Below are 26,850 nucleotides of genomic sequence, written 5' to 3' on the forward strand. Positions count from 1 at the left end.
GTTGCTGCTAGTTGCTTCAAAAAGGTTTTCACTGTAGGAAGAAGGGCAAGAAGAATATTTTGTAGGGGATCTGGTATGTTGAATGTTTTAAATATCCAGTCCACAATATCAGAAAATTTTATGAACCCTGTTTCTTTTTTATCTTCTGATCGAGAAATGGGTGCACGAGGGGTTTTTGGTGCCCCAGGAAGCGGTGGGTACTCCTGGTTTGATTTGAAATTAAAACCGGGGGGTACTTGCTTCGGTTTTTCTTCACCGCTTCCTTTTTGTGTTGTCTTATTGGTCATTCCGCTAGGGGTTATCTTACGACCTTTGCGAGAAAGATTAGAAGAGTTGAGCATTCTCCTCTTCCTAGATTCCTCTGGCAAGGCATAGGAACACCCTTCGACGGGATCGTCAGATGTACCCTCATCAGTTGGCAAGAAGGAAAAGATGTTTCCTGTCAAGGGTGGCTCAGCCCTCTTAAGCATTTCTGCAAAAGAGCGCTTTGATCGTTCCTTAAGGGAACGCTTAATTTTTTCCTCGCACTGTTTGTACGCGGGACATGCCGGAAGGTCATGCCGAGTTCCCTCGCAATAAAGACACTTTTCAGTATCCCCACTGCAAGCGTTCTCAGCATGATTGCCTCCGCACTTGCTACAGCGTGCCTTGTTGCAGCAGTAGGTGGCTGTGTGACCTAACTGCTTACAGTTTTGGCAATGCATGACCCGCGGTACGAACAGGCGTACAGGTAGACGAACCCTGTCCAAGCGGACGTAGTTCGGCAGCGCGGATCCGGCGAATGTTACTCGGAAGGAATTTCTTCTTCCCTTCTTCGATGGATACTGAATGCAATTGCTTGCAATCCAGTATCTTTACACTTTGCATCAAGAGGTTTTTAAAACAGCCAACTCCATGACGCAAAATGTCATCGACAGTGAGATTCCCCTCGGTAACCACACCGTCGATTTCTACATCCTTGGCAGGGATGTACACGCGATACTCTCTCGTGAAGAGCTCGTAGCCAGCAATTTCGTTTGCTTGCTTCAAGCTACTCACGACAACTCGCAGTTTGTTCGGCCTCACCTTCGTAATCTCGGTTACGGCCGAAAAATGTTTTGCCAGGTCTTTGCCAATTTGAATAATATTCAATGGCTTCTTTATGGGCCGGAAAAAAACAACGTAGGGACCGCCAGCGGCATCTGGGTAAGCTTTTACCCGTACTTCCGGTACTCTTGGTACAGGACTTGGCAAAGGGGAGGGCACAGGGGAAGGTAGGGGTGAGCTGATGGGAGAAATTTCAATTTCTTCCCCGTTTGTTTCCACCTCCAGGAAAAGTTGCACCAGCATGTCGTCCATTTTGCGGGAGCGTTACGCTCTACCGCACACAAACGATAAATATTCGAATATGGGAGGGGGGTTCAAGTAGTTGATATTAAATTTTAAAAACAATTTTTCAATCTACAATGGATCAAATAAAAAAAAGACAGTAATACTAATACTAATAACAATAGTAATAATAATAATAATAATAATAATTGTAGTAATAATAATAATAATAACAATAATAATAATATCAATAATAATATTAATAACATAGTAATAATATTGATAATTATAGTAAAAATTCTAAATGTAATACTTCACCGAACGTCTAAGTCACGACCTCACGGCTGATAGTTGGATTAATCGAGTGTCTCCGCAGAACAAACAATGACGATCCAGCTTCGTGTTGTGACACAGTGGCCGTATCTTACACGCGACCTTGTAGATGCCACTTGTAGTTGACTTCCACTCGCTCGATCGTATGGTGGTCCGTGCTGCTAGTGGGGTAACAGCGGTGCGGGAGAATTATTCTTGCTGATATATCAGCTGCGTATCGAATCACTGGCGGGGTAGCCTGCCCCTACCAGTGTGCAGATGTTTCTGCCGATATACAACAGGCTATTGTTATCGCGCAACACAAGAACTAATCGACAAAAAAACACCCGTACGATAACTCGTGTATTGTTATTTTGCGAACTCAAACGGAGATAAACAATTTGCGTCTAATCGAGACGAAAGCAAAACAACGAATGTCGAGAACTGGTGTCATCTGAATTTTTTTTGCAAAAGTCGACTCTTTGGGATCTAGTTGTTTTTTCAATTGTGGAAGGCGGAGTTCAAAATATTAAGAATTAATCTTTCGAAATTGATCACTAGTCTCTCGAAATAGCCTGTATAATGATATACACTATAACTAGCATCGAATACATTATGTTTCATTAGGGTGGTTCATTTATTCGGCATAGGGTGGTTCATAATATTGTGAAAAATGAAAATAAAATGAAAAAAATCACTTTTTACTGAATACCAATAAAAAAATTACTAAAAATATAATATTTGCTATACCCTCGGTGTTAGGGTGGCAATTTTGAATTGGAGAAAATACTAAAATACCATGTTAAATGGCAAGATATTACAAAACAAATTTACAAAATATTTCAAAAAACTACTCTGTGCAAAAAAATATCTCAACCAAAATTAAGATTGTGTCTCGCGGAAAATATTGAATGCTTTCCTGGCATTTGCAAAATCACACACGGGAGGTACATGGAATTTGAATACCGTCTGCCGGGGTGAGATTGTGCCAAATAAGGATACATTTTTGTTCTTTAGCTTGTAATGTACACATTTAGGCAATGAGTTTGATCCAAATCACGTCAATGAACACTTAAATGTTTAGTTAACGACTGCTGCAAATATGGTCAAGTTACAATAAACTATAATTTTGCTAAAATTAAATGAACTTTGGCCGAATCTCACCCCTCCTATGGGGTGAGATTGTGCCAAAAACAAAAAGTTAACTTTAATACCTGAAAAATGAACAGTAGTGTATCAACGAACAATTCACATGAATAACATGATAAAACAATAAATATAGGGTCTTCCATAAACAACGTGGACTATTAAGGGGCTGTAGGGGATTAACCAGAAACTACGTTTCATATGAATTGTAGAAAAATGTATGACTGGATCAAATCAATATCTGGAGTAACCAATTATGAGAACGTGGCTCATAGACAGTCTCTATACACATAGTGGCGTCTCCAGGAAGCTTAGAAAAAAAAAAAACGTTAGGACATAAGGCCTGAGAAGACTTTTCGTTTCAATTATTATAGGGTAGATCTGCTTAATATAGACCACTTCATTTAGTGGACCACCCAAACTTCTTACACCACATGACACATTATAAATATACTTATTATGATTTGTGCTTTGACAACTTCAATAATGTTCTTCATTAGAAATGTTGCAACAGACGTTTACTATAGTATTCATCATAGAAGCTGTAAAAAATGTCTTTTAATAACAGCCACCTGGTTTGCATTGGTCTGTTAACGTTTTCATAGGAAAAACTGTACTGGCATCACACTTTCCGAGCGAAACTAATCAGATTTTCGATGAACGGGTAGGATAATAGTGTCTTTAAAAGATAAGCAATAAATTTTACTAGAAAAAACACTTAATATATTGAAAAAATAGTGGCCCAAATAAGGGTGGAAATAATATTGTTTTCCTTATTCCGACATGCTTCATTTCGAACAAGAGCTATCATCGATATAACGCCGCGAATCATAGTTACCATAGTAACCATAAATTTGTTATGATCGTGTTATTGTACGAATTTGCTGCTAAATTGAGAAAAACGCCGAAAATTGGTAAAAAATATGATGAAGCAGCTGTTACTGAGTGTCTTCAAGCAATAAAAAGAAGTGTTTCGACTAGAAAAGCTTGCAGGCCCTACAATGTTCCACGATCCACCGTAATGTTCCGTGCAAGCAGCAAGTGGTCAGGAAAACCACGAAGAGGTAAACCAACTGCATTGACTGCCGCGGAAGACAATTCAATTGTTCATTGGATAACTCGGATGGCACGTAAATGATTCCCTATTACGAAGTCTACAAGAATTATCTCAGAAAACCCTCGTCATTCGGACTGCAAGATAAAAGCCGGTATGTTGATACAATAGTAAACTTTAATGTTATTCAATGCTATTGCAATATTTCTTGCGACATCTGTTTTCACCATGAAGTGACTCCCGTAATGGTACTGTGGGGTCATGAACCGCCATCCAATACTCTCAGTGCGTAAGCCAGAGTTAGTTTCATCAGCGGCAGCTACGGTTGAAGAGATATATTTTTAGACCTGGCCAAATTAGGAAACTGTTGTGGTCCAAATAAGGGAAACGGTGGCCCATTAAAGGAAAGTGAAGCGATGATTTATTTCTTTTATTATAAGAAAATAGAGGTATTATCTTGTTGTTTTTCATGCAGAAAAGATGATAAACATGTTACTTCATGTTTACAAATAATGAAATACTTAATCCAGTTTAGACATTTACACTTTTTCTTGCAAAATTTGCAGCTGCGCTACTAAGTGGTCCATCAAAGGCAATTATACCCTATGTCATTGACCACTGTATATTCCATTGGAGATCTCAAAACCGCTGAAAACGTACCCACAACCCTCCTTCCTCGCTGAAAAAGTCATCAGTTAATATAGAATCGGTGTACAAAATTTTGTTACATTCCATAAGTAATATCAGTCAGGGTAAATTTCTATTTAACAGTTGTTAGCTTACTGCTCTCAAGCTTTTAGTCATTATTTCAAATAATACCTTGGCTAGACAACACACCCTATGTAAACAATGCAAGTGTTTTGGTGTATACTGATATAATTTTGTCGTAAATATGAATTCCGTACGTTGTACCGTTAATCATAGCTTGGCACAAACTCACCCCAAAAGGGCTCGAAAAGTGTACAGTTTGGAAAAACATTATTTTCTGAGCCAACACAGATTGAATGCATAATATTTCTTCAACACATTTTTAAAGACACTATTTTGAAGACAGATTTCTTGAACGGGTTGGTTTGCCTTGGACATCTTTGGATAACGTTATTTGCGCATGTTTTTCACCCTGTACTTTGAAACATTGTTTAAGTTAAACAGTTCACTGATGTTATCTATATTTCATTTGAAGTTGTGAATAAATATGGTACGTTTCATAAAGTATTGAATTTGAGGTATTAGGTTCTAGAAATCTCAAGTAATTTAACATACAAACATTTCTCGTTTTGGCTCAATCTCACCCCCGTGGCTTAATCTCACCCCGGCAGACGGTATTTGAAAAATGTTTTCGATTCCAAATGTCTTAAAAGTACATGAAACGGTGAAAACTGATGGAATGTTTTTTTTTTATTTTGTTTGAAAAATCTACTCTCTAGGACACTTATACTTGTTCTTTCGAATGTTGTACCAGACAATTTATTCGTATTATTTACCACAATAATGTCCTTTGCCAACACTTGATCGAACACACAGTGCTCTGGCTTATATAATCGGACAATAGACTGTATCGGAGTTATTCAGTGATAATGAGAGTATAGGGATCTCAATCAGATACGCAACACAATTGACTCGTTGTTTCTGGGTTTGCGTCGTTTTGACAGTTCGACCATACCATTTCTGTCAAGTTTACATCATCAGAACGTGAACGTGCCCATTGGCTGAAACTTTGCATAGACGTTTTTATAGGCAAAAGATGCCATTTTGTGCTATTGGTTTAATCTTTTGAAACACAACTCATTATTGAAAAGCTATTGAAAAGTGCTATTTCGTATAGGTATTAATGAAATATGATAATATGATAATATGATATGATGAAATATTTTTTGAGCCAACACGTTTGAGTGGTGTGACGTCTTCGGCAAAGTTGTAGATGATAGTTTCGCGTTTCAAAAAAAAAATATACACTCTAAAAACAAATTATTATTTTTTGAAAACAAATTGAAAGAAAGTTGAGAATTAATTATCCAAAACAGGCCATTTAAAAAAACTATTTTTTTTTTATAAAAACTACGAAGGATTACCTGAACAGCGAAACTGGTCATGGAGAAATCAGAAAACAAGTTATAATTTTTTTTTTCACAGGGTACATTTTTTTTTTGAAGAACAAAGTTATTAATTACAACTTTGCCAGATACACTATGCCAATCAAATAGACCGTTTTGACTGTAAAAATATTTGCAATTCCTATTGAGTGCTCTATTGGAAATTAAAAATATGTCTACAGTCGAAACTGTTTGTTTGCTTGGCATAGTATCTTCGGCAAAGTTGTAGATAATATTTTTCCTTCCAAAAGAAAAATACGCCTTTAAAAAAAATTTTTTTTTTCAAAAAAAATAACTTTTTTTTTCTTGATTTTTTAAATGATCGGACTGGTTTCATTGTTTTGGTAATCTTTCGTAAGTTTTAATAAAAAAGTCAGATTTTAAAAATATAAGTTTTTTTTCAATAATTAATTTTTAAATTTTCTTCTAACTTTATTTTGAATAAATATTTTTTTTAAGTGTATTTTTTTTGGAAAGACAGAATTATTATCTACTTTTTCGAAGACGTCACACAAATGAAACGAAGCGAAGTGCTTTTTTTATTTTATACTCATTTTTCACAATATTATGAACCACCCTATGCCGAATAAATGAGCCACCCTAAGGCGTCGTACACAAATTACGTAACGCTAAAAATCTAGATTTCAGACCCCCTCCCCCCTAAGTAACGATAGGTAACGTTCGATATGATTCCCCCCCATAAAATCACGTAACGCTGAACAGCCTGTTTTGTGAATATACCGTCGCGCCTTATGGTGGCGAATTCTGCCTGCAGTCCCTTTTCTGACCGATTTGGTTTCAAAGATTTTCTAAAATATGTTCGCACCATCACTGTAAACAAACACTGACTATGGAAACAGACAAACTCACAAGTCTACTGAGATGAATTTCACGTAAGTTTATGTGACAAGGTGTGCTCATTTCACCCCACCCAAAGGTGACCATTTCGCCCCTATCGAATTAGTTAAAGTTAACATAAGAATTTAACACTAATTATAGCTTAAAATCAAAACTTCAATGATGGCGAAATTTGGGGTACGACCCATACGTCATATTGATGTGTCTACACACTTGATTGAGACATTTAAACGACCGCAGAAGCTTATTTTGTAGTGCGCAATAATAATAATTTTTCCAACATCCGGGAACTTAATTGATATTTTCAAATTATTTCCATATTTTAAACATGTCTGTTTAAAACCACTTTTGTTTTACATAAAGATATACTGTAGTAACTACGGAAGAGTTCCAATACCACATTATATTAAAAAATGCGTAGTTTCGCATAAAAGAAGGGTGACCCTTTCGCCCCGTGTGGTCATTATGCCCCTAATCCCCCTATAATATTATACAGGCTATTTCGAGAGACTAGTGATCAATTTCGAAAGATTAATTTTTAACATTTTGAACTCCGCCTTCCACAATTGAAAAAACGACTAAGTCCCAGAGAGCCGATTCACGGAGGTGATGACAGTTTGCGCAAAAATCCAAAAGCCTCCTCAAATCAGGCGACAGTAAATTTTGTTAGAAACCAAAGTAGCGATCAGAGGTCTAGATGGCAAACATCTGGAAACTTCCAAAATAAACAAAATTATAGAGGCTATAATAGAGGCCAATATAATAACAATGGTAATCGATACTACCAGAACCGCTGCGCTTACGATTCAAGTCGTGACCTTCGACCAAAAAACGGTAACTACCAGCAGAGACGTGTCAATTTTCAGCAAAGAAACGACAACAATCTGCCACGAAATAATTATAACCAAACACGAGGCAGAAATAACTATAGAAGCATTTACGTTGCGGAAAACTGAAGGGGGCCTCTGAAAAATCCCCGCTCCGAAGCGCAACAAAACGACGGGGAGACAGCATACCCCAATATAGAGTAAATGTGTATAATCTTAACCTGACATACACAAACTTCGTAAAATTGAAGCTCGATATGTGCGAAAAACCTGTCAACCTTATTGTGGATACAGGAGCGGACATATCGATAGTTAAGGAAAAACTGCTAAAAAGATTTCAAATATTTTATAAAGCTAAATTGTACCATTAATGGAGTGACTGATGGGAAAGTTGAAACCGCACTTCCACCAACATTATATTAGATAACACATTAATACCGCATCATTTCCAAGTAGTAACCAAAAATTTTTCAATCCAAACTGACGGAATACTTGGGAGAGGTTTTTTGGAAAAATACGAATGTAATATTTGCCTCAAAACATGGTTACTATCATTCGAATATGAAAAGAGAATTTTTGAACTACCGATAGAAGATAAATATAACGGCAACCTAGTTATACCACCTAGATGTCAGATAATTAAGCAAGTAAAAACTACAAATATTAAGGAAGATAGCGTATTCTTATCTAAAGAAATAGAACCTGGAGTTTTCTGCGCTAACACGCTAGTAAGCCCAGAAGCACAGTATGTAAAATTCGTTAATGTAAATAATAATGCTGAGGTCGTTCCATTAAAATTTGACCCAGGAATTTGTCCAGCTACCCGAGCGAAGTTTGATCATTTGGTGAAATCTGCCAGATAACTTATTTTGTGTAGGGATAACTCGCTCAGTAATATTATTGATATCCGCTAAATATATTACTTTGATTCGATATAACAGACTTTGGTAATGAGATAACATAATATGTTATTTAAATTTTTTATGTTAACAGGGTGATATCTTCTATTATCGAAAGTTTTCTTTAAATGATGAAAACATCGTATAGCTTTAGGATGATTTAATGATCATGTTTTTTTGGCTAAGATAATATTACATTGTGACTAATCACTAATTTATCTGCGTACTTAGTTTACAAATAGAAATATAGTTATTTCCTCTGTTATTATCTTCAACTGAAATCATGACACATTGTCGAATATTCTCGCTACATCTTTTAATATGAAACTGGTTGCTTGGTTCGAACGAAAACATATTCACATGAAGTTGCTGTGTGATCAAATGATTACCAACAATATAAATATTGTTAGATATATCAGTGAGAATATGTTCTATACAAAAAAACATTTGTCCAATCAATATGTATGAATCGTCGTATCCGAACCGCGCACAAGCATTTCTTGTGCAATGTTGTATGCCGTTTAAGCTAAATTTCTCATGAAAGCTAAATTGATTGAATTCATTAACTATATCTTCACTGAGGTGATATATGCATTTTGAATTAAACGTTATACGTGGAACTTTGCTTAAATTGAGTACCTTCCGAGGGTCGAAGCAAGCCATGACCGAAATCGGACGCAAAAATTTTTCGCTCGCATGTTATATCGGAAGAAAAATTATTCAATTTAGTTGTGCATGTTCGTTATAGATGTTATCGCGGAGTGAGTTTATTTTCTAAATTTAAAATTGTTTTTTCTTGGAAAAGTTCGCGGATGGTTGTGCGAGGCCGTGATCAAGATTGGCCAGCTGGTTCCTGCTTTGAAATCATCACATTGTTTGGTGATTTTCGGTTATTTTACACCTAAAGAATTGTTAAACATATATACAGGTGTTCTATTGAAATGTGCTGAGTGCGAAAAGTGTGAAGTTCCACAAAAAAAGTGAAAAACAGTGAATTTAATTGTGAAAATTGAATATTATTGCGTTGCTTTTTAGATTCACCAAAGTGTTTATTTTTTCTTGTTTTTTTTTTTTTTTTCTATCGCTGTCTTGGCGACGGTTTGAAAGTGTGGAGTGTGTGGTGTTATTACATACGATAAGGAGAGTGTTTTTCGAGCAGCTGCTCCACATAGTTTTATAGTGATTGAATGCTCATTAGGGATTTATTCATTGGCATAGTGCAAATTATATTTGGCTTGTATCTAATTAAACTTGAAGTGAAAATTTGCCAATAAGATCAAAACCATGCATCGCTGTTTACAGTGTTTATGTGCTATCTCTTTTGAACGAATGAAATGCTGTATGGATTAAACGAGTGTGTGAAGGCATACATGCATGTTGCCACTGTACTTCCATTTTAGAAAAGTCCAAAAACGATGAAAACAACTGGAAAATGAAGAGATGAAAGCTAAGTATACGTTTTGTCTTGTCTGTATTGTAAAGTGATGTTTTGATGCTTGTTTCTAATTTACTTTATGTGAGAAAACAGATACAGAGAGATTTTGATTTCATCGTTGAAATTGTGTGCGCGGTATATTTTTCCGCAGGGTTTTAGTAACAAGTTTTATTTTTGTCCACAAAGTGTTAGTGTGGTTTGTGGAGTTTGGAGTATGTGTTTCTCAGGAATCATATGCTTTGATTTTTTGATTGTTCTAGCTTTTGACCAGTTGTTTTACATAATTTGTTATATTTATGACTAGTTCGGCACTTTGTCAATAAATTTAAAAAATATATTCAGGCTTATATGTATATTTGCTTTCATTAAATTGTTGAGGCATTGGATGCATGGAACATTGCCAATTTTCATATTTATTAGGCGTATTAGGCGTACATTGTTAAGAGATAATCGACGTAAACGCCGAGTTCCTGCGCGTATGTGTCGGCCGGGGGGATTAAAGCGGTTGCTCGTAACGCTTCGGTGTAAACGCGTATTCAGCCCGGGCGAGTTTTGCTGATATATGGACTTACGGCGTGTGGTGATTTTGCGAAGTGAACCCAGATATTTCATCAGATCTTTCTCATCTTCATCAACGTTAAGTCGGAGACTGCTCGCGCGTTGCATCTAAATTATTACATCGGAAATCGAAGTCGATTTCGTTCAGTCGATAAATATCATTTCAACCCCCGCGTCGGTACCTTCCATGAGGTCGTATTATCTACAGATGGATCAACAACGCGCAATAGTTTTAGGTATAAAGAGCATCACCTTACGAGGAGATATACGGTAATTTTAAGTTGTCTCGGTTTAGTCAAAAATCCTGTATCCTCGCGTACGTTTTATTGTTGCGGTGTTACATTGTCAAACTAAATAAGTTCGAATCACATTATGAATATCGTGGCGGGTGAAATAAACTTGTAGACGCGGCACTTGTTCTGAAGAACCCGACATTAGCGCATTAGCGCATCGTTTACCAAAACGAACCCTGCTGTATACCTTCCCCTTTATCCAACATCCCAGTGATTTCTCGTGGAAGTGCAGAGGTGTTCTCGGCTTTCAATAAAGCGAGTATCACGTCAACATATTCCTATACAAACTCCTTCTTTGACCTGCATTCGGATGCGGCCGGCGCTGGTATTGCCTAATATAAAGATTTAGGTCACCTGTTTTTACACATTGAGGATGCATGTTGGTCCCAAACATCATCTGTTGGTTCTTTGTGTAATTACAGCTGATCTGGCAATAACGGAGTAGCAACCGCGGGCGGTCAATCATGCATGCATGCATGCTCATGCTCATACGTGGAACTTTGCTTAAATTCCAAATGCTGGTATACCAAGTTTCGATAGACTCGTTTTTAATTAATATATTATGGCAGATTTTGTTTAGTGAATATTTTTTACTTATTTGAATGACTGGATGATTATGACCTGTTCTGTACCTCAAAATAACACCATTAGCGCTTTCATATGGGAAAAGTGATGAATTCCAAAGTGCTCCAAACTTTCTTACGCAATCGGCAAGATGCTTCTGGATATGTACGTTAAAAACCATGTTTTCCTCTCCGTAGTAATTTTGAAAATCTCTTACGAAGCTGTTCATTTTCTTCTCGCAAAGAGAAATTTTTGTCTCCGGCAGATATGAGCCAAGAAGCTCGTATATTGTACTTGAAAACAACATCGCGTGGTTTAAATATTTTTCTTCTAAAATACCAACGAAACAAGGGTACAGGTAATGGAACAAAAATCTTTCCCAATCACTGGATTTGTTCTTCTGAATCGACCTCAGTTTTCCTGGATAACGTGGAAAACTACTAGGTGGACGAATATTTTCCATTTTCCTTTCTATTTCACCAAGCCGACGGCCAATATAGTATGGCTTATTATGATTATGACTCGCAGTGAATAAATCATACATTTGCCTTGTAACTCCAAGTAAAGAACTATGCATATAATCAGGACTGAACCCTAAAACAGAAGAGCATACATTTTTCAAAAAATAATAGTTATTATTTTGCCCATAATTACCATATACTATATCAAAGTGAGACAAATTTAAAAACACCGACAGTCCCTTGATTCCCATTTTTGGCTTTTTTGTTTGAAATACATCAATCATGATCTGTCGCGTCGAATGATGATTTCTTTTCTTATATGTTTTATAAGAATATCTTATTTGATTATTTATAAGTTTCCCTTCATGAAGGCAAAGCGAACAACCGAATCTTCCATTGGATAGAGTACTTTTTTGCAATTTCGGTCTGGCAACTGAATCTACACAACATTGCAAAACAAACACTTAATATTCCTCTGTACCGATTTTTATTCCTTGCTGCAACTTTTTCATTTCATCCATAAATTCTTTGAAAAAAAGCGACATGTCAGGATCTCCTTTGCTCAACCAAATTGCTGCTAAAATAATGTTATTTTTTGAAAATCGTAAGCGAGGTGGAAGATTATTTATCGTGAGAAATATTGGGTAACACGGTTTGTGGCCGGACCAGCGGTAGGCAGCCGCACCATCTGTGTTTACTGATAATGTAATCAGTTTGCTAGTTTCTTGGTTTTGCAGAAGTTCGAACATTTTTCCTTTCGAAATATCACTAATTTTTTGCTCTCGCACAATATGTTCGTATTCTCCAATTTCAGTGAGATATTTAAGGTATGTTTCTTTCACTTGATTTTCGACAGATAGCGTAATAAAATAATCAAGTTTTTTGCTGCCACATTCCTGTATCGGACATCTAGTTTCTGAATTAGGCGGATCGTGACCAATCACACAATGACAGTTCTCGCAAAAATAAACTCTACACGAGTCATATGGATCCGGGAACACGGAAAAGAAAGATTCGAAATTTTCTGGGAAACATTTAAATCCAAATACAACATTCAACATTTTCAACAAATCAACGAGCGCTTCCTGTGTTAGTGCATGTCTGAGATAAAAATTCAATACCATAAAAATAACGTCACCAGAATTCAAATCAGACACTATTTTAATTTGTTTTGAATTATTCTTCGTTAGCTGTAAATTCAATTATTAAATTCAAGATGGCTTTTACATATACTTTTTTAATTATAAAAAAAAAATACGTTTTCGATTGTAGTAAGTCGAACTGCTTCGTTTACAAACACATCGCTCTCATTATCTTCTAGATCATACGACAAAATCTGCGAATTTATGGAGTTTCTGTTGGGTTGAATTATTGCCGACCTTCCTCTTGCACTTTGTTCGAATTCATTTATCATATTTTGTTCTTGACATTCGTTCGTGGAAATAATTGTATCGAAAACTGTTCCAACAGTTGAATCCTTCCATTTTGTCTGATAAAGAGATATGCGCCTATGCTAGAAAAAAGAAGTAGTATGGGAGTTGTCATCAATTTTATTCGAACATCACACTTACTTTTCGGCAATATTTTTCGTTGAAACACTCATTCGACAAATGATAATGCCGCTTCTGACGACTTCGCATATTGTAGTAAACTAATTTAGTTTTATTTTGTATAGTACTTCCTGAGTTGTAACGTCAAAAGGCAAGCTAGTTAATATTTCTAGCATTAGAAAGAAACTTCAAAGTTTGTTTTTACCGCACACCTACACAAACGCGACAAAGAATAAGGCCCGAAACATGCTGAACGCCAACGCGAGCGATGGGGCGAGATTCTTGCCGTAGGTAAATAACAGCCGTAAATAAAGCTGTTCATGAACCTACGGCAAAAATCTCGCACGATCGCTCGCGTTTGCGTTCAGCCTAGCAGAGGCCTAACTCCGTCAAAGCGAATACTGTCATCGTGAGAAAGGTGTATCTAAACCCCTGTATCATAAAATGTGGCAAGATTAAAGGTATGATGGTAATGCAACACTTTTTGAAAATATTCAGATAAAATCGCACGTGGGTGAGTTTTGATTTTAAAGTTAATTTATATACGTACATTTATTATCTTTATATGAAAAAAAAAAACAATTCTATCGCGTAGCAGAAATTTGTTTACTTTATTTGGTTATTAATCAAAACGCTGTGTCACAAATTCGCCACACTCTTATTGTAGGGCCTTTGGTAAACTTGAAATAAAAACAACTGTGCATGTATAAAGTTGGTAAGGCAAGTCTTTAATGCATTAAAGCATGGTTTCTAGAACAAATACTACTAAGTATTGTAAGCTATTATAATATGAATACATATTGTTTTATAACTCGACGAGAAAAGCTATGGATCAGAAATCTAAGCATTACTAATATTTATGTATTGAGCATGCGAGTCGCAAATACCCGTTGCTTCATGCATAAATTTGAACCTTACTTTTTTATTTTCATTTTTCATCACTACATTATTCATTTTTTAAAGTAACATGTAAGGTATAGTGTACCAAAGTTTTACAGAAACTAAATAAATGGAATTGAATGACACAAATTTATGCGTGCACAAATGTCCGTATGAAATTGTATACACACATACAAATGTCCGTTTAAAATTAATTCATCAGTCATGCCAGATATACATATATGTCTAAGCTGTTGAATTCATGTATACACCATTTGACTGAAAAAGACAATGTATTTGCTGATACTGATGTTGATTCCGCGTGCGCTATATCAGCTGTCAAGAACTTTGTGCAAAAACTTTTGTTTCATTCGCGAACAGTTATTTTTCAACAAAATTTCTGGCACCGCTGAACCTCACAACAGCATGATGAAAGTGAACGCGATCTCAAGAATTTTATAGTTGTTATTATATATATTCCTCGTGACAAGTCATAAGAAAATGGGCCGTAAAAAAGGAGTGTGTGGTAAAAAACGCATCCAGCAACTTGCAGTTGACAAAAATTCAATCTATACAGCTCAAAATATTCCGGAACTGAAGGTAATTTGTCCGAAAAATAAATTCATGAAAAACCTAACCTAAGTTTATGCTTTAAGCGTTCTGCGACTCCGAATGATTTTGAGGAAAACCCCCAAATACAGGGAACAGCTCAACATTTGCACTGTTCTTCGGAAGTCATCATTGAAGCAACAGAGATAGAAATTGATTCATCTCTTGATGCAAATAAAATTGAATTTGATGCTCCTCTAATTGTCGTCGATTTTCATGAAGAACATTCAGCACCGATGATATCTGAGCAGTGTTTAAATGGTTTGTATATTACCGGAGAGATAAAAAATTTTTACTATTATAGTACCTTTTTTTTAGATGATTGTAATGGTTTGTCAATGCAAGTGAACAAATTAAAAGAAAAGAATAAAAAATTGAAAAACAAAATAAAGAGTTCAAAGATGCAAACAATAACACACAGAAGGCCTTGGAAAAGTTAACAAAAGTGATGAAAAAAAAAAAAGCAAAACGAAGAGCTCAAAAACGCAAATCTTCGCTTACAAAACTCTTTAACATCAAATTTAATGCTTGTACAGGAAAAACCATTTACAGAAATCGAAGGATTACCAAACAACGATCGCCTTCTAAAATTCTCGACTGAGGCCGGCGACAGTGACTATTTATTTACAAAATTTTTAATGTGCACACTATGGCCTGCAGGATTTTTAGGGCGAAGCGTCACCGGAAGAAGGTCCAATAACCCTGCTGGAAGCTCAAAATCAGGGATATCTGAGCCATATGTTATGCGAACTCCATTAGAAAAGGAGAAGGTAGATTACATAAAAGGTATAAGTATATCAACCAAAATATTTTATGTTTGCTCAATTGTTTTTTGATTTGCTTCCTCAGATCGTGTTTTTTGAAAGAAGAATGCATATGAGGGATGGACCAGCAGTTTTATCAAGAAAAGCTCAAGGTGAAAATCGACTAATGACACGAGTAATTGCGAACTCGCTTCGAGATGCGACTCGGTAAAAATATACAGACATCCAATAAATATTTATAATTTTCAAAAGATTCGATTAAAGATTACAGGCAAATACAAATCAAAACAAATCCAAATTTTAATTTATTTGAATAAAAAAACTAATTTGGATAGCAGCCCAATAACTAGTTGTCTGTTATCCCAATAACAAACAGATAACTGTTTTTGGTATCAATATCGTTGAAAAATGATTCAATTTATGTTAATTGGATGTTATCTATGATAACATAGAATGTTAATATTAAGAATCCTGTCCTGTAGTTTTTTGTTATTGAGTTTGTTATGTTGTCGCTTAATTCATACAAACTTTTAACAACTTTTATTATCAGTTTTGGCGATACTAGGATAACATGTGTTGCAATTTATTAGTTATAGAACTTTACTCGGGTAGTGATTTCGTAATGCTACCCACTGACAACGCATACAATAAGGAGGACAAAAGATGGAAGAAATTGCAACACGAAATCAAAACACCAGGCTTGTCAGTCGAAATAAAAAAAAAGCTTATAACCTTATGTAGTAAATACAGCGACATTTTCGCACTAAGCGAAATTTTGGACAACATTGGACGAGCGAAATACTTTTCAACATTAGATTTAACGTCCGAGTTTCATCAGATTGAACTGGACAGAAATTCAGAAAAATACACAGCTTTTTCCAACCCCGAGTTTAACCGACTGCCGTTCGAGCTAAATATATCGCCCAATAGTTTTCAGCGGATGATGACGATAGCACTCAGCGGACTACCACCAGAATGCGCATTCCTGTATATAAACGATATTATAGTCATGGGATGCTCCGTTAATCATCACCTGAAAAACCTTGAGTGCGTATTTTTGAAACTTCGAGAACACAATCTGAAACTTAATCCCGAAAAATGCAATTTTTTTCGACCTGATGTTACGTATTTGGGATCTCTGAGAAAGGCATTCAGCCGGTGCCAGAAGGCGTTTGACACACTGAAAAGTCAACTATTATCACCCAACGTATTGCAGTTTCCTAATTTCAAGGAACATCTTACATTAATAACCGACGCATCCAAAGTTGCCTGTGGAGCAGTACTTACTCAAAAGTATGACGACATAGATTTACCGATCGCATACGCTAGTAAATCTTTCACAAGAGGCGAAGCCAATAAATCGACTCTCGAGCAAGAGCTCACAGCGATTCATTGGGCGATTACATATTTTCGACCATATTTATACGGGCGTAAGTTTACAGTCAAAACAGACCATAGACCACTCGTATATTTGTTTTCGATGAAAAACCCTTCATCCAAACTAACCAGGATGAGAGTCGATCTCGAAGAATTTGATTTTGATGTACAATATGTACCAGGAAAAACAAACGTCGGAACTGACGCTTTGTCTAGAATCAGAATATACTCCGATGCGTTAAAAGAAATGTCCTTTCTTATGGTACAAACCAGAGCATCTGCTCGGAAAAACATAGGAAACGACGAACCGGAACAACATCAAGTGAATTCCGAAGATGTAGAGACTGATCACCTCAACATCCGGGAAGCACTAAATAATAGCGAGATATTTAACTTGCCGAAATTAATAATTGAGCGCGCAGCCACACGCGATGGCATACAAATACGAATTATGGATAAAGGTTATAAAAAGGGAATTGACTCGAGCATCAATTGTCCAAACCAAGCTATCCAATGTAAATGAAAACCTAGGTGAAATAATAAGCAAAATAAATGAAATGACCAGTAAACTGAAAATAAACACCTTAGCACTAGCGCTAACAAGTGAAATATTCAGAATAACAAATTTAGCAACTCTCAAACAAGCTTGCAATAAAGGATTAAATCAAACGAAAATTTTACTATCTCAACCGGTCGAGATCGTTGAAGATAAAAATGATATTAACATTATAAAGCAATATCACGACCTGCTGAGCTGATAGATTATACCAAAAACTAAGATGTCAATTTAGTTGGCAAAACATGAAAAAAAACATATTCGATTATGGTAAAAAGTGCATGAGCTGTCGTAGAAACAAACATACCATTAAGACTAATGAGAAACTTGTATTAACGCCGACACCACAAAAACCTTTCGATTCAATAGCTATGGACACGATAGGTCCGTTTACCAAATCGAATTCAGGAAACAGATACGCATTGACGGTACAGTGCGGTCTATCAAAATACATTATCATTAAAGCACTGCCAGATAAACAGGCAGATACATTAGCAAAAGCATTTGTAGAAAGTGTTATTCTAATATACGGGACACCATCGATCATTAGAACTGATCAAGGTACTGAGTATAGGAATGAAGTTTTCGATAAAATAGCTCAACTATTAGGTATGAGCTAAAAGTTTTCCACTCCATATCACCCCCAGACGATTGGCAGTCTGGAGCAAAATCATCGTTGTCTGAACGAGTATGCAAGACAATTCGTCAACGAATCACAAAGTTATTGGGATAAATGGTTGCCTTACTACTCATTTTACTATAACATCACTCCACGTCTTGACTTTCAGTATACTCCTTTTGAATTAATTTTTGGACACCAGACAGTATTGCTACAGAAATTAATGAACCCAAAAACAATTGATACAAACTACAATATCGAACAGTATTACTTCGAACTCAGGCAAAAACTACAGACAGCAAGGATAAAAAGTAGACAACTATTGGAGAATCAAAAAATTAAACACAATAAAAATCAGGAGTTGCAAGCAAAACCAATAGAAATAAAAGTAAATGATAATGTTCTGATAACGAATGAAAATAGGCACAAACTGGATCCTGTGTATAAAGGACCATATTCCGTCATAGAGATAAATCATCCTAACGTAACAATAACTGACGGCAAAACCAAGTCAGTCGTGCACAAAAACAAAATAATCATAGTATAATAAAAAAAAAAACAACCAACTAATTGTAAACCCAACTTCTAGTAGCACCACGAGACCATTAAGAAATGCGTACCGCATTTCTTCTGTTAGGGGGATGGTGTAAGCATTTCATCCTTTTATCATTATCCTTCTCATTAACATATCACCCACCACGCATACAATCCTTCCTAGAATCACGGACATTGCGCGTACCCAAAAGTATTGCTCAATTGTCATCCAGCACTAGGTCATAAATTGCAAGGCCATAGGGACACCCTTTTTTATATTTTGTTTCCACTGCTTTTCGCTTTCCGCAAAAGAAATTGCTTTGCATACGCTGCATTGCCCATGCCAAACATTTGGCCAACACATTGACTGTTTACCAATAACGCGCTTGAGTTTGGGTCTAGGAAATAAGCATAGGTCGTAAGCTATTTGGTAAGAGAAATACATTCATTCTATGTTGAATACTTATATGAAATGGTCCGTTTCTCTCGAACTAAAAGAACTTCACAACAGCGGGTCTAAAATACTTAATGGCATTCGGTCAATTTTGGTTCTTTCCCACATACCGGAAGTCGCTATTTTGGAATTAAAAATGGCCTCTGTGGTTATTCTCAAGCTTCCGGACAAGTCCCGATTCATAAACTACTCATATGAGGTGGTTTTTGTCAATTTTAGTTATTTTCCGATAATCGGAAGTCACCATCTCAAATTTCGAAATACAGGTCGGACTCGATTATATACAGACTCGATTATATATTGACTCGATTATATATGATTCGATTATATACAAAATTGTATATAATCGAATCATAAAAAAAAATTTTTTTTTTCAATTGTAAGTATAACTTACCTAAAGCAGCAATGTCGTATAGGGATCGTCCAAAAATACGTAACGCTTGGGGGAGGTAGAGATCTGACGAAACGTCGCAATCAATACTTAAAATTTTGAAGATCTATACAAAGAGCGTTGCCTAGAGGAAAGAGGGGGTCGAAAATAGTTTTTATTTACGGTACGTAATTAATGGACGTTCCCTTCAGTCCAATATGACGTAACGCAACATTTTTTGACCCAAAACGTTGGTTTTTGAGCCATAATGTTTCAAGTAAAGTAAAGCTGATCTAAAACAGAAATATCACGAGGGAACGTTTACAAATTATGTAACGCTCAGGAAACGGGAAAGAGTGTTGGGTTGGCAAAGTGTTGCAACCCATACGGAAAATTTAAACAAAAAGCATGGCAAAGGGGGAAAGGAGATCAACAATAATTATTCTTGCGTTACGTTATAAATAAGCGCTTCCTTATTGATTCATAAAAGTCCGTTCTTTGTCTTTTTTCAAATGATACACAGTCTTTTTTTAAATGATACACAGTTGCTTCAGCGATGTTGTATTTTTGTTGTACGTCACGAACCGACAGACCTTGTTCGAGATCGTAAAGAACTTTTGCTTTTTGAGCAAAAGTTAAAACGTTTCTTTGTTTCCTGGCTTTTACGTAAGCACTTGCCATTTTTTGTTCTGAATTGCTTGAAAACGCAGCACAACAATATCAAAACTAAAAAAGTAAACAAACACAATACACAATGATCGAAATTTTTCTTAAGGTTTGCTGCAATCAGCCATGTTTAAAACACGCACTACGGAGAAAATATTTGAAACACTACACGGCGTGTATTGCAACTTGCACTGCGTAATGTGTAAGAACGACCGTACACGCCGTGTAGTGTTTCTTTGCAAAAGTGGCACCCGTGCAGCACGGTGTAGTGTTCTTGCCATGGCTGACTGCAATAACATAAAGAGTAACTACGAAATCTATACATACATCAATTTTTATAAGAAAGGTTTTTTGCGACTTTAAGGGGGTTAATCAAAAAAACTCTACTTATTTATTTAAAAACAACAAAAGATGTATGCAAAATAAACAAAAAAAATTGTCTGATTCGATTATACATATATACATATATTTTTGTAAGAAAGGTTTTTTGTGACTTTAAGGGGGTTAGTCAAAAAAATTCTACTTATTTATTTAAAAACAACAAAAGATGAATGCAAAATAAACAAAAAAAAACTTTTTCTGATTCGATTATATATACATATATTTTTGTAAGAAAGGTTTTTTGCGACTTTAAGGGGGTTAGTCACAAAAATCCTACTTATTTATTCAAAAACAACAAAATATTTATGCAAAATAAACAAAAAAAAAATTTTTTTTTCTGATTCGATTATATACAGTGAAAATTTTTCGGAGACTGTATATAATCGAGTCCGACCTGTAGCACCTGGAGTTTATTTTCGTTCTCTGGGCATCATCTCGATTCCGGAAATACCCATTTCCGATAGCATTCGGTCAATATTAGTTCTCTTCCAGAAACCGGAAGTCACCATTTTGGAATTAAAAATAGCCTCTGTGGTCGTTCTCAAATCTCCGGACATAATTCTGATTCTGAAATATTCCCGAAAAATCGGATTTCCGGAAATAATTTTTTTTCGAGGCACCGCTGACTGTGAACCTAAAGTAGACTGTACTGAATTTTTTGGTGCTAAAAGTATCGAAATCGGAATAAAATTGTCAAAGTTACAAGAGTTTCAATATATGGGTACCGTCGGGCATTTAAGGGGTAAAAAAACTCAACTCCACCACCCCAAAATCAAAATCTGAAAATCACTAAACTTCATGAGTTCAGAAACTAGACAACCGATTTGAACAAAATTGATATCAAAAGAACGGGCTTGTTTTTTGAACCATTTGTAGATAAATTTTAAAATGATTGGACATGTGGTTCAAAAGTTATGCAAAGAAACGTGTTTCAACAGACGTTTAAACTCACTTATTTTCTCAGAGATGGATGGACTGATTTTCACAAAATTAGTGGAAGGTCTAGTTACCCTATTGAATTTTATTGTAATCTGACAGTAAAATTGTCTGTTATGCAACGAAATAATTAAATCACGAAACTTCATTATCTCAGAAACTACACAACCAATCGGAACAAAACTGGTATCAAATGAACGGGCTGTCTTTAAAACCATAAACTGATGGTTTTTATAATGATTGAACATGTGGTTCAAAAGTTATAAAAATATATGTGTTCCGAAGAGTTTATGTTATTCAAGTGCTCCAAAGGGCCGAATGCCATATATAACTCGACGAACTGAGCATTTTCTGTAAATTTATGTGTGTGAGTGCGTGTGTGTGTGTGCTTGCGTGTGCGTGCGTGCGTGCGTGTGCGCATGTGTGTGCGTGCGTGTGCGTGCGTGCGTGTGTGCGTGCGTGCGTGCGTGTGCGTGCGTGTGTGTGTGTTTGTGTGTCTGAATGTGTGTGGTGTGTGTGTGTATGAGTGTGGCGTGTGTGTATGTGTGTGGTGTGTTCGTATGTGTTTGTGTGTGTATGTGTGTGTGCACGCGTGTGTGTATGTGTGTGTGTTTGTGTGTGTGTGTGTGTGTGTGTATAAGTATGTAACGCTTTTCCAATCCAACTCAGAGACTCTCAGAGATGGCTGAACAGATTTTCATTAAATTATTTGTAAATGAAAGGTCTAGTTACCTCACAATACCCTATTAAATTTTATTGTAATCGGACTGTAACTTTTAATGTTATGTATGTGAAATGTGAAAATGTGAAAACCAGGAAACTTCATTATCTCAAAAGCTACACAACCGATTTGAACAAAATCGATATCAAAAGAACGAGATTGTTTTTTTAAACCATTTTTTGATTACTTTAGAATAATTGGACATTTGGTTTGAAAATAATGAACAGAAACGTGTTTTGGAGGTGATTTAATCTCACTCATATTTCTAAGATATAGTTGGACCGATTTTTACAAAATCAGTGTTATATGGAAGGCCTCATAAAATCATATTGATTTTTTTGTAATCGGACTATTACTTTGTCTGTTATGCTTAAAAATATGAAATCAAGCTATGGAAAGAAACATATTCTGAAGACTACCTAAACTAACTCACTTGCCACAGAGATGGCTGACCCGATTTCAACGAAGTTAGTGTTATATGAAAGGTCCAGTTGCCTCATGAGACCCTATTGAATTTTATTATAATCGGACTGTAACTTTGTCTGTTATGTATCAAAATGTAAAAATTATGACACTCTATTATCTCAGAAACTACACAAGCGATTTGAACAAAATAGGTATCAAATAAACAGGCTGTCTTCAAAACCCCTAACTAACGATTGAACATTTGGTTCAAAGATTGTGAAAAGAAACGTGTTAAGAAAACTTTTTAATTTCACTCGTTTTGCCAAAGATGGCTGGACTGATTTCAACAATCTTAGTTTCAAATAAAGGTTTAGTCGCCTAATTGGTACCCATTTCTTTTGATTATAACACTGGTCGACAAAATCGATAAAAAAGCTCAAAATAGTTGCCCTAGAAAGATTATAATAGGAATGGTTAAAAACTTATGATCTTTTATTTTTTCCCAGTTTGACTTTCGTATTCGGACTTTTATTTCAACCATTATGTGTAAAATTGTTAAAATACTTTCATTATTTATTATATCATTATTCATTATATCATTCATTATAAATACTTTCATTATATATTGTTATTCACTATTCTCTCAAAGTTTACACGATATATTTGAACAAAACAAGTGTCATACGAACAGGTTGTTTCTCAAACTTACAAAAAAACGAAACGCAAAGGCTGTTTAAAACTAGCTACTTTGATTAAGTTCGACATTAAGAGTTATCATGATAGAAAGGCTATTTATTCAGTACGTATATTACGTCAAATTTCACATATTATGCTCCAGTTATTCCTTCAAATGCAACATCAATATTCCAAAACCCAAAGACTGGATATACCTTAATTGGATTGTATTTGGCAAATAAAGGATGTTGGATGGCCACATCCCGGGGACTGGAAAATTCACATTGGGAAACATTACCCTTTTAGATTAGTTTCCAGAAACCGGAAGCTACTATCTTCTAGAAATTGTCGTCTAGAAAAAATGTCGTCTGAAGATGATGGCCTCAGGGTACCGCTTCCGTATTGTATTGAATGATATTTGATTACTTTAGGCTGTTGATAGGACACTGTCGCCATCTTCGCCATCAAAATACCCAGATTAGGCAATATTCGGCCATTTTATGATGTATTCAGGCAATCAGAAGTGGTCACCTGGATTTAAAACGGGGCTTGTGGTCGGATTTTGGCCACCGGGCATAATCCAGATTTCAAAAACTCATATTGAATGGTATTTGGCCATTCATTGGATGCCCCTCAGAAACTATTTATTGTTATATTGTTAATGTATGTTCATATGTGTTATATGTGTTAATGTATGTTCATATGTGTGTGAACGTTATGTTTTAAATGTTCGGTAAATAATAAAATAATAAAATAATATAAAAATATTAAAATTTGTTATTCAGAATGAAAAATCAATTCAGCAGAAATTATCATAACATTCACTATCGTTATCGTATATGGACCGACAAACAGGCTTTCTAGAACACCGACTTACAATCTTTTACCCTGATAAAAATATATGCCAGAGTGATTTAATTAGTTGATTATAATATTGCAATCGTTCGTTTTGGGGAATTCTGTTTCGTCCTTGATAGTTTTTCATGAACAATCTCTCAAGAATGATGATTAGGAATTAGTTTACTGGGTTCACAAGTTTGTAGCGTTTTTACGCTCTATTGATTTGTTATGGTAGTGGTAATCTATCGAATTACAAGATAATTAACAGCCCGTTTGAAATTAATTCACAATGTACAGAATATTTGTCATAAACTTTTTATGCATAGGTTAGAAAAAATTTTACTCATTGATTTCGAAAGTTTCATCACTAATCAATATTGTACGCTTCCGAGTTTGTTTCAGATTTCCAATTTATCCTGGTGTTATTCTAAGCGTTTCGAAGTTTAGTATACAGTTAAACATCATCATTAAAAAATAGTTTCTGATCATTTTGATATGAACATAGATACATTTAATTACTAGTGAATGATACATGATATTTCTGACTAGTTATTTTACTAATGATGCTTCAAGTATGTTTTCTTGTAAATGGATATTTTACCGTTTTACAAAGTTCCTGAAAAAAATGTTTTTGTCTGCTTTAAATCGAAACTTTCTAGTTCTTACAGCTAATGTTTATAAAGTTTGCGCCAAATCGTTATTTATTTTGCAGTTTTTTCGAAGCGGGCTATGGGTATTAATTTGAATTATTTATTCAGATGATATACAATCTGTTTAAACTTTTTGGTAACCTTTCAGATTTTTTGTATATAGTAAATATTAGTCTTAAAAATCGTTGAAACGTCAGGCATCTGGCATCCTCGTCTGACACCTTACAACTCTATGTACTTTAGAACCACTACCACCGAAACTAACGATACAAGATCTATCAGATCTACGAAACAAAAACAAGCTATTCGCAATGATTGCGTCAACATATTGTCATAAATTTTTAGAATAATTTCTAGCACACCATGAATCGAATTTCCTACTTATGAAAATAAAATGAACTAATATTCAAAAGAATACTTGCCATAGTATGTGAATGTTGTTGTTCAAATTCTAGCACACTTCAGTTTTGTCCATCGAACATGGTCCTTAAGTAAAAAATGAAGGGTCTGTTCGCATTCCAGCACTATACAATATCTTCCTGTCCTTCATTAAACTCCGAAAATCTATCCCAGCTCGCAAACACAGGAAACTAAAACGGCCACGGTATTGTATCATTAGCTAGCCATGGTCGCAATGCCACAAGCGGATGAAAAAAAAGAAACATCAAAACCTGAAAATTGGGATCTAACAACCGCATCAACTACTGCACTATCTGAATGACTGAGTCCACGTGCTGACTCATACTAGTCTATGATTAGGCTATAAGTCAAGCTCACTATAGGAACGTAACACTTTTACACACATAATGTTATTTCCTTGTAAATATTTATAGTAGAAGTACATAAAAATCGCGAGAATGATTAATGCTAAATGTGAAAGAAAAAGAAGAAACAAAATATTTTTGTTTTCATTGCACAAACATTTTGACAATTTCTTATAAGATTTCATCGAAGTGTGAGCAGACTGCACACTCATTCAATTTTGTTCTAAATTGAGTAGAAAGTATGCATTTTTCTATTTTATTTCAAAATGACAAAATATGAGTAACATCTTGAGTAACATTGATTAACGAAACTGAGTAACTTTCGCTCAGTCTTCATATTTTTCTGTTTCATTCACTTTCGGGTAACCGTTCATTTATATCAGTTTGCTGTAAACAAAAGCTTGACATTAGGCCGTATGCATAAAAGAGTTTACTCTGTTTCTCCCATAAGATTTGCACGGGATGAGTTAAGCAAACGCTTTTATTCATCCCGCATAATCAATAACCATAAACGGATGATAATCCATATGGTTTAACAATACCTAATACAGTCGGCTATACCTCGAACTACACGGAGGAAAAACTAACTGGTTTGTTTTCAACATATTTTTGGTTGATGTATGAACGAAAAAATATTGTTGCTTCAAATTAGGATTGTATGATTCCAAATTATTATTCAAGTTTGAAACTAATCTAATCAGCCGTTTCAAATTAAGTGCACAGTTTTTGTTGAATCGATATGAAATGTTTATTGTTATTACCTGAGAATTTGTTTATTTTGAATTGAAATTAATTTCGATACAACAATAAAACGGTGTTTTTCAATCTGTTGTAAATAATATCTTTTTTCAGATTAAAATAAACCGTCATTGTTGTTTGTTTTCACTTGGCTTTGTAAGTTACCGATACTAAAATACTCGATATCTTGAAAAAAAAAATCGATACCAAAATTTACGATCTTAGTATCGTCCATCTCTATCTGTCATAACTCAACGTGTTTTTCCGGTTTTTCCTGTCTTTTCACAGCGACTTGTGGTGAGTGTAAAAAAATCCTGCCCGGGCTCAATACGACGTAATTTGCTGGTGTTATTGGTAACTCTAGTGCGTGCCGTTCAACTACACGGATAAAACCAGATATCGACATCATCAGTGGGGTAAGTTTTTTTTCTCTGCGAGCTTGTTTCTTTTTCTCAAATCATCTACTGTTCTGCAGATACGCAGTCTTGCACAATGTCAGAATCGTTTCCATCGGATGTTCCAAAACATGATGATATCAGTAACAAACATCTGTA

At 35.3% G+C, this 26,850-nt stretch overlaps 2 protein-coding genes and 1 long non-coding RNA gene across 16 annotated transcripts in view; 1 reads left to right on the forward strand and 2 right to left on the reverse strand.

Moving 5' to 3' along the window:
• The window catches only part of LOC129732250 (putative fatty acyl-CoA reductase CG5065), a 448,523-nt gene extending 422,789 nt beyond the window's left edge, over positions 1-25,734 (reverse strand). For 5 of the 11 annotated variants that reach the window (XM_055692953.1, XM_055692952.1, XM_055692951.1 and 2 more), the window contains exon 1: positions 25,217-25,709. The gene's annotated coding sequence lies outside the window, so the exon portion shown is untranslated. Of the gene's footprint in view, positions 1-25,216 lie in introns of all 11 variants that reach the window. The other 6 variants (XM_055692945.1, XM_055692943.1, XM_055692944.1 and 3 more) reach the window with 6 other exon arrangements.
• LOC129732252 (uncharacterized) lies at positions 8,656-13,674 on the reverse strand. Of its 4 annotated transcripts, none has more exons than XR_008729210.1 (4): positions 13,380-13,674; positions 13,067-13,316; positions 12,002-12,998; positions 8,656-11,941 (listed from the first exon to the last, which is right to left on the reverse strand). XR_008729210.1 is itself a non-coding variant. In XM_055692957.1 (3 exons), exon 3 carries the CDS (start codon positions 12,090-12,092, stop codon positions 11,046-11,048), a length of 1,047 nt encoding a protein of 348 aa, XP_055548932.1. In that variant the 5' UTR covers positions 12,093-12,998; positions 13,067-13,316; positions 13,380-13,674; the 3' UTR covers positions 8,656-11,045. The 4 variants fall into 4 exon arrangements, 2 of the variants coding, with proteins under 2 accessions (XP_055548932.1, XP_055548931.1); XR_008729209.1 differs by having other exon boundaries at positions 13,067-13,321; XM_055692957.1 differs by having other exon boundaries at positions 8,656-12,998.
• Positions 14,489-15,372, forward strand: LOC129732255 (uncharacterized). Its single transcript, XR_008729211.1, has 3 exons — positions 14,489-14,837; positions 14,894-15,107; positions 15,165-15,372. It is a non-coding gene; the product is annotated as an uncharacterized LOC129732255 (long non-coding RNA).
• Positions 25,735-26,850: the final 1,116 nt, after the last annotated feature.

The sequence above is a fragment of the Wyeomyia smithii genome, chromosome 3 (genome assembly GCF_029784165.1).
Source record: "Wyeomyia smithii strain HCP4-BCI-WySm-NY-G18 chromosome 3, ASM2978416v1, whole genome shotgun sequence".
In the NCBI taxonomy this organism is placed as follows: domain Eukaryota; kingdom Metazoa; phylum Arthropoda; class Insecta; order Diptera; family Culicidae; genus Wyeomyia; species Wyeomyia smithii.

What these genes read in the sequence shown, in the direction of transcription:
- LOC129732252 (XM_055692956.1), bottom strand. Translation starts at nt 13,448, where the DNA reads ATGCGAAGTCGTCAGAAGCGGCATTATCATTTGTCGAATGAGTGTTTC. An exon ending in ACGAAAAATATTGCCGAAAA is followed by an intron (nt 13,322 to 13,379) that starts GTAAGTGTGATG and finishes TCTTTTTTCTAG; the next exon opens with CATAGGCGCATATCTCTTTA. An exon ending in GACTTACTACAATCGAAAAC is followed by an intron (nt 12,999 to 13,066) that starts GTATTTTTTTTT and finishes TTGAATTTACAG; the next exon opens with CTAACGAAGAATAATTCAAA.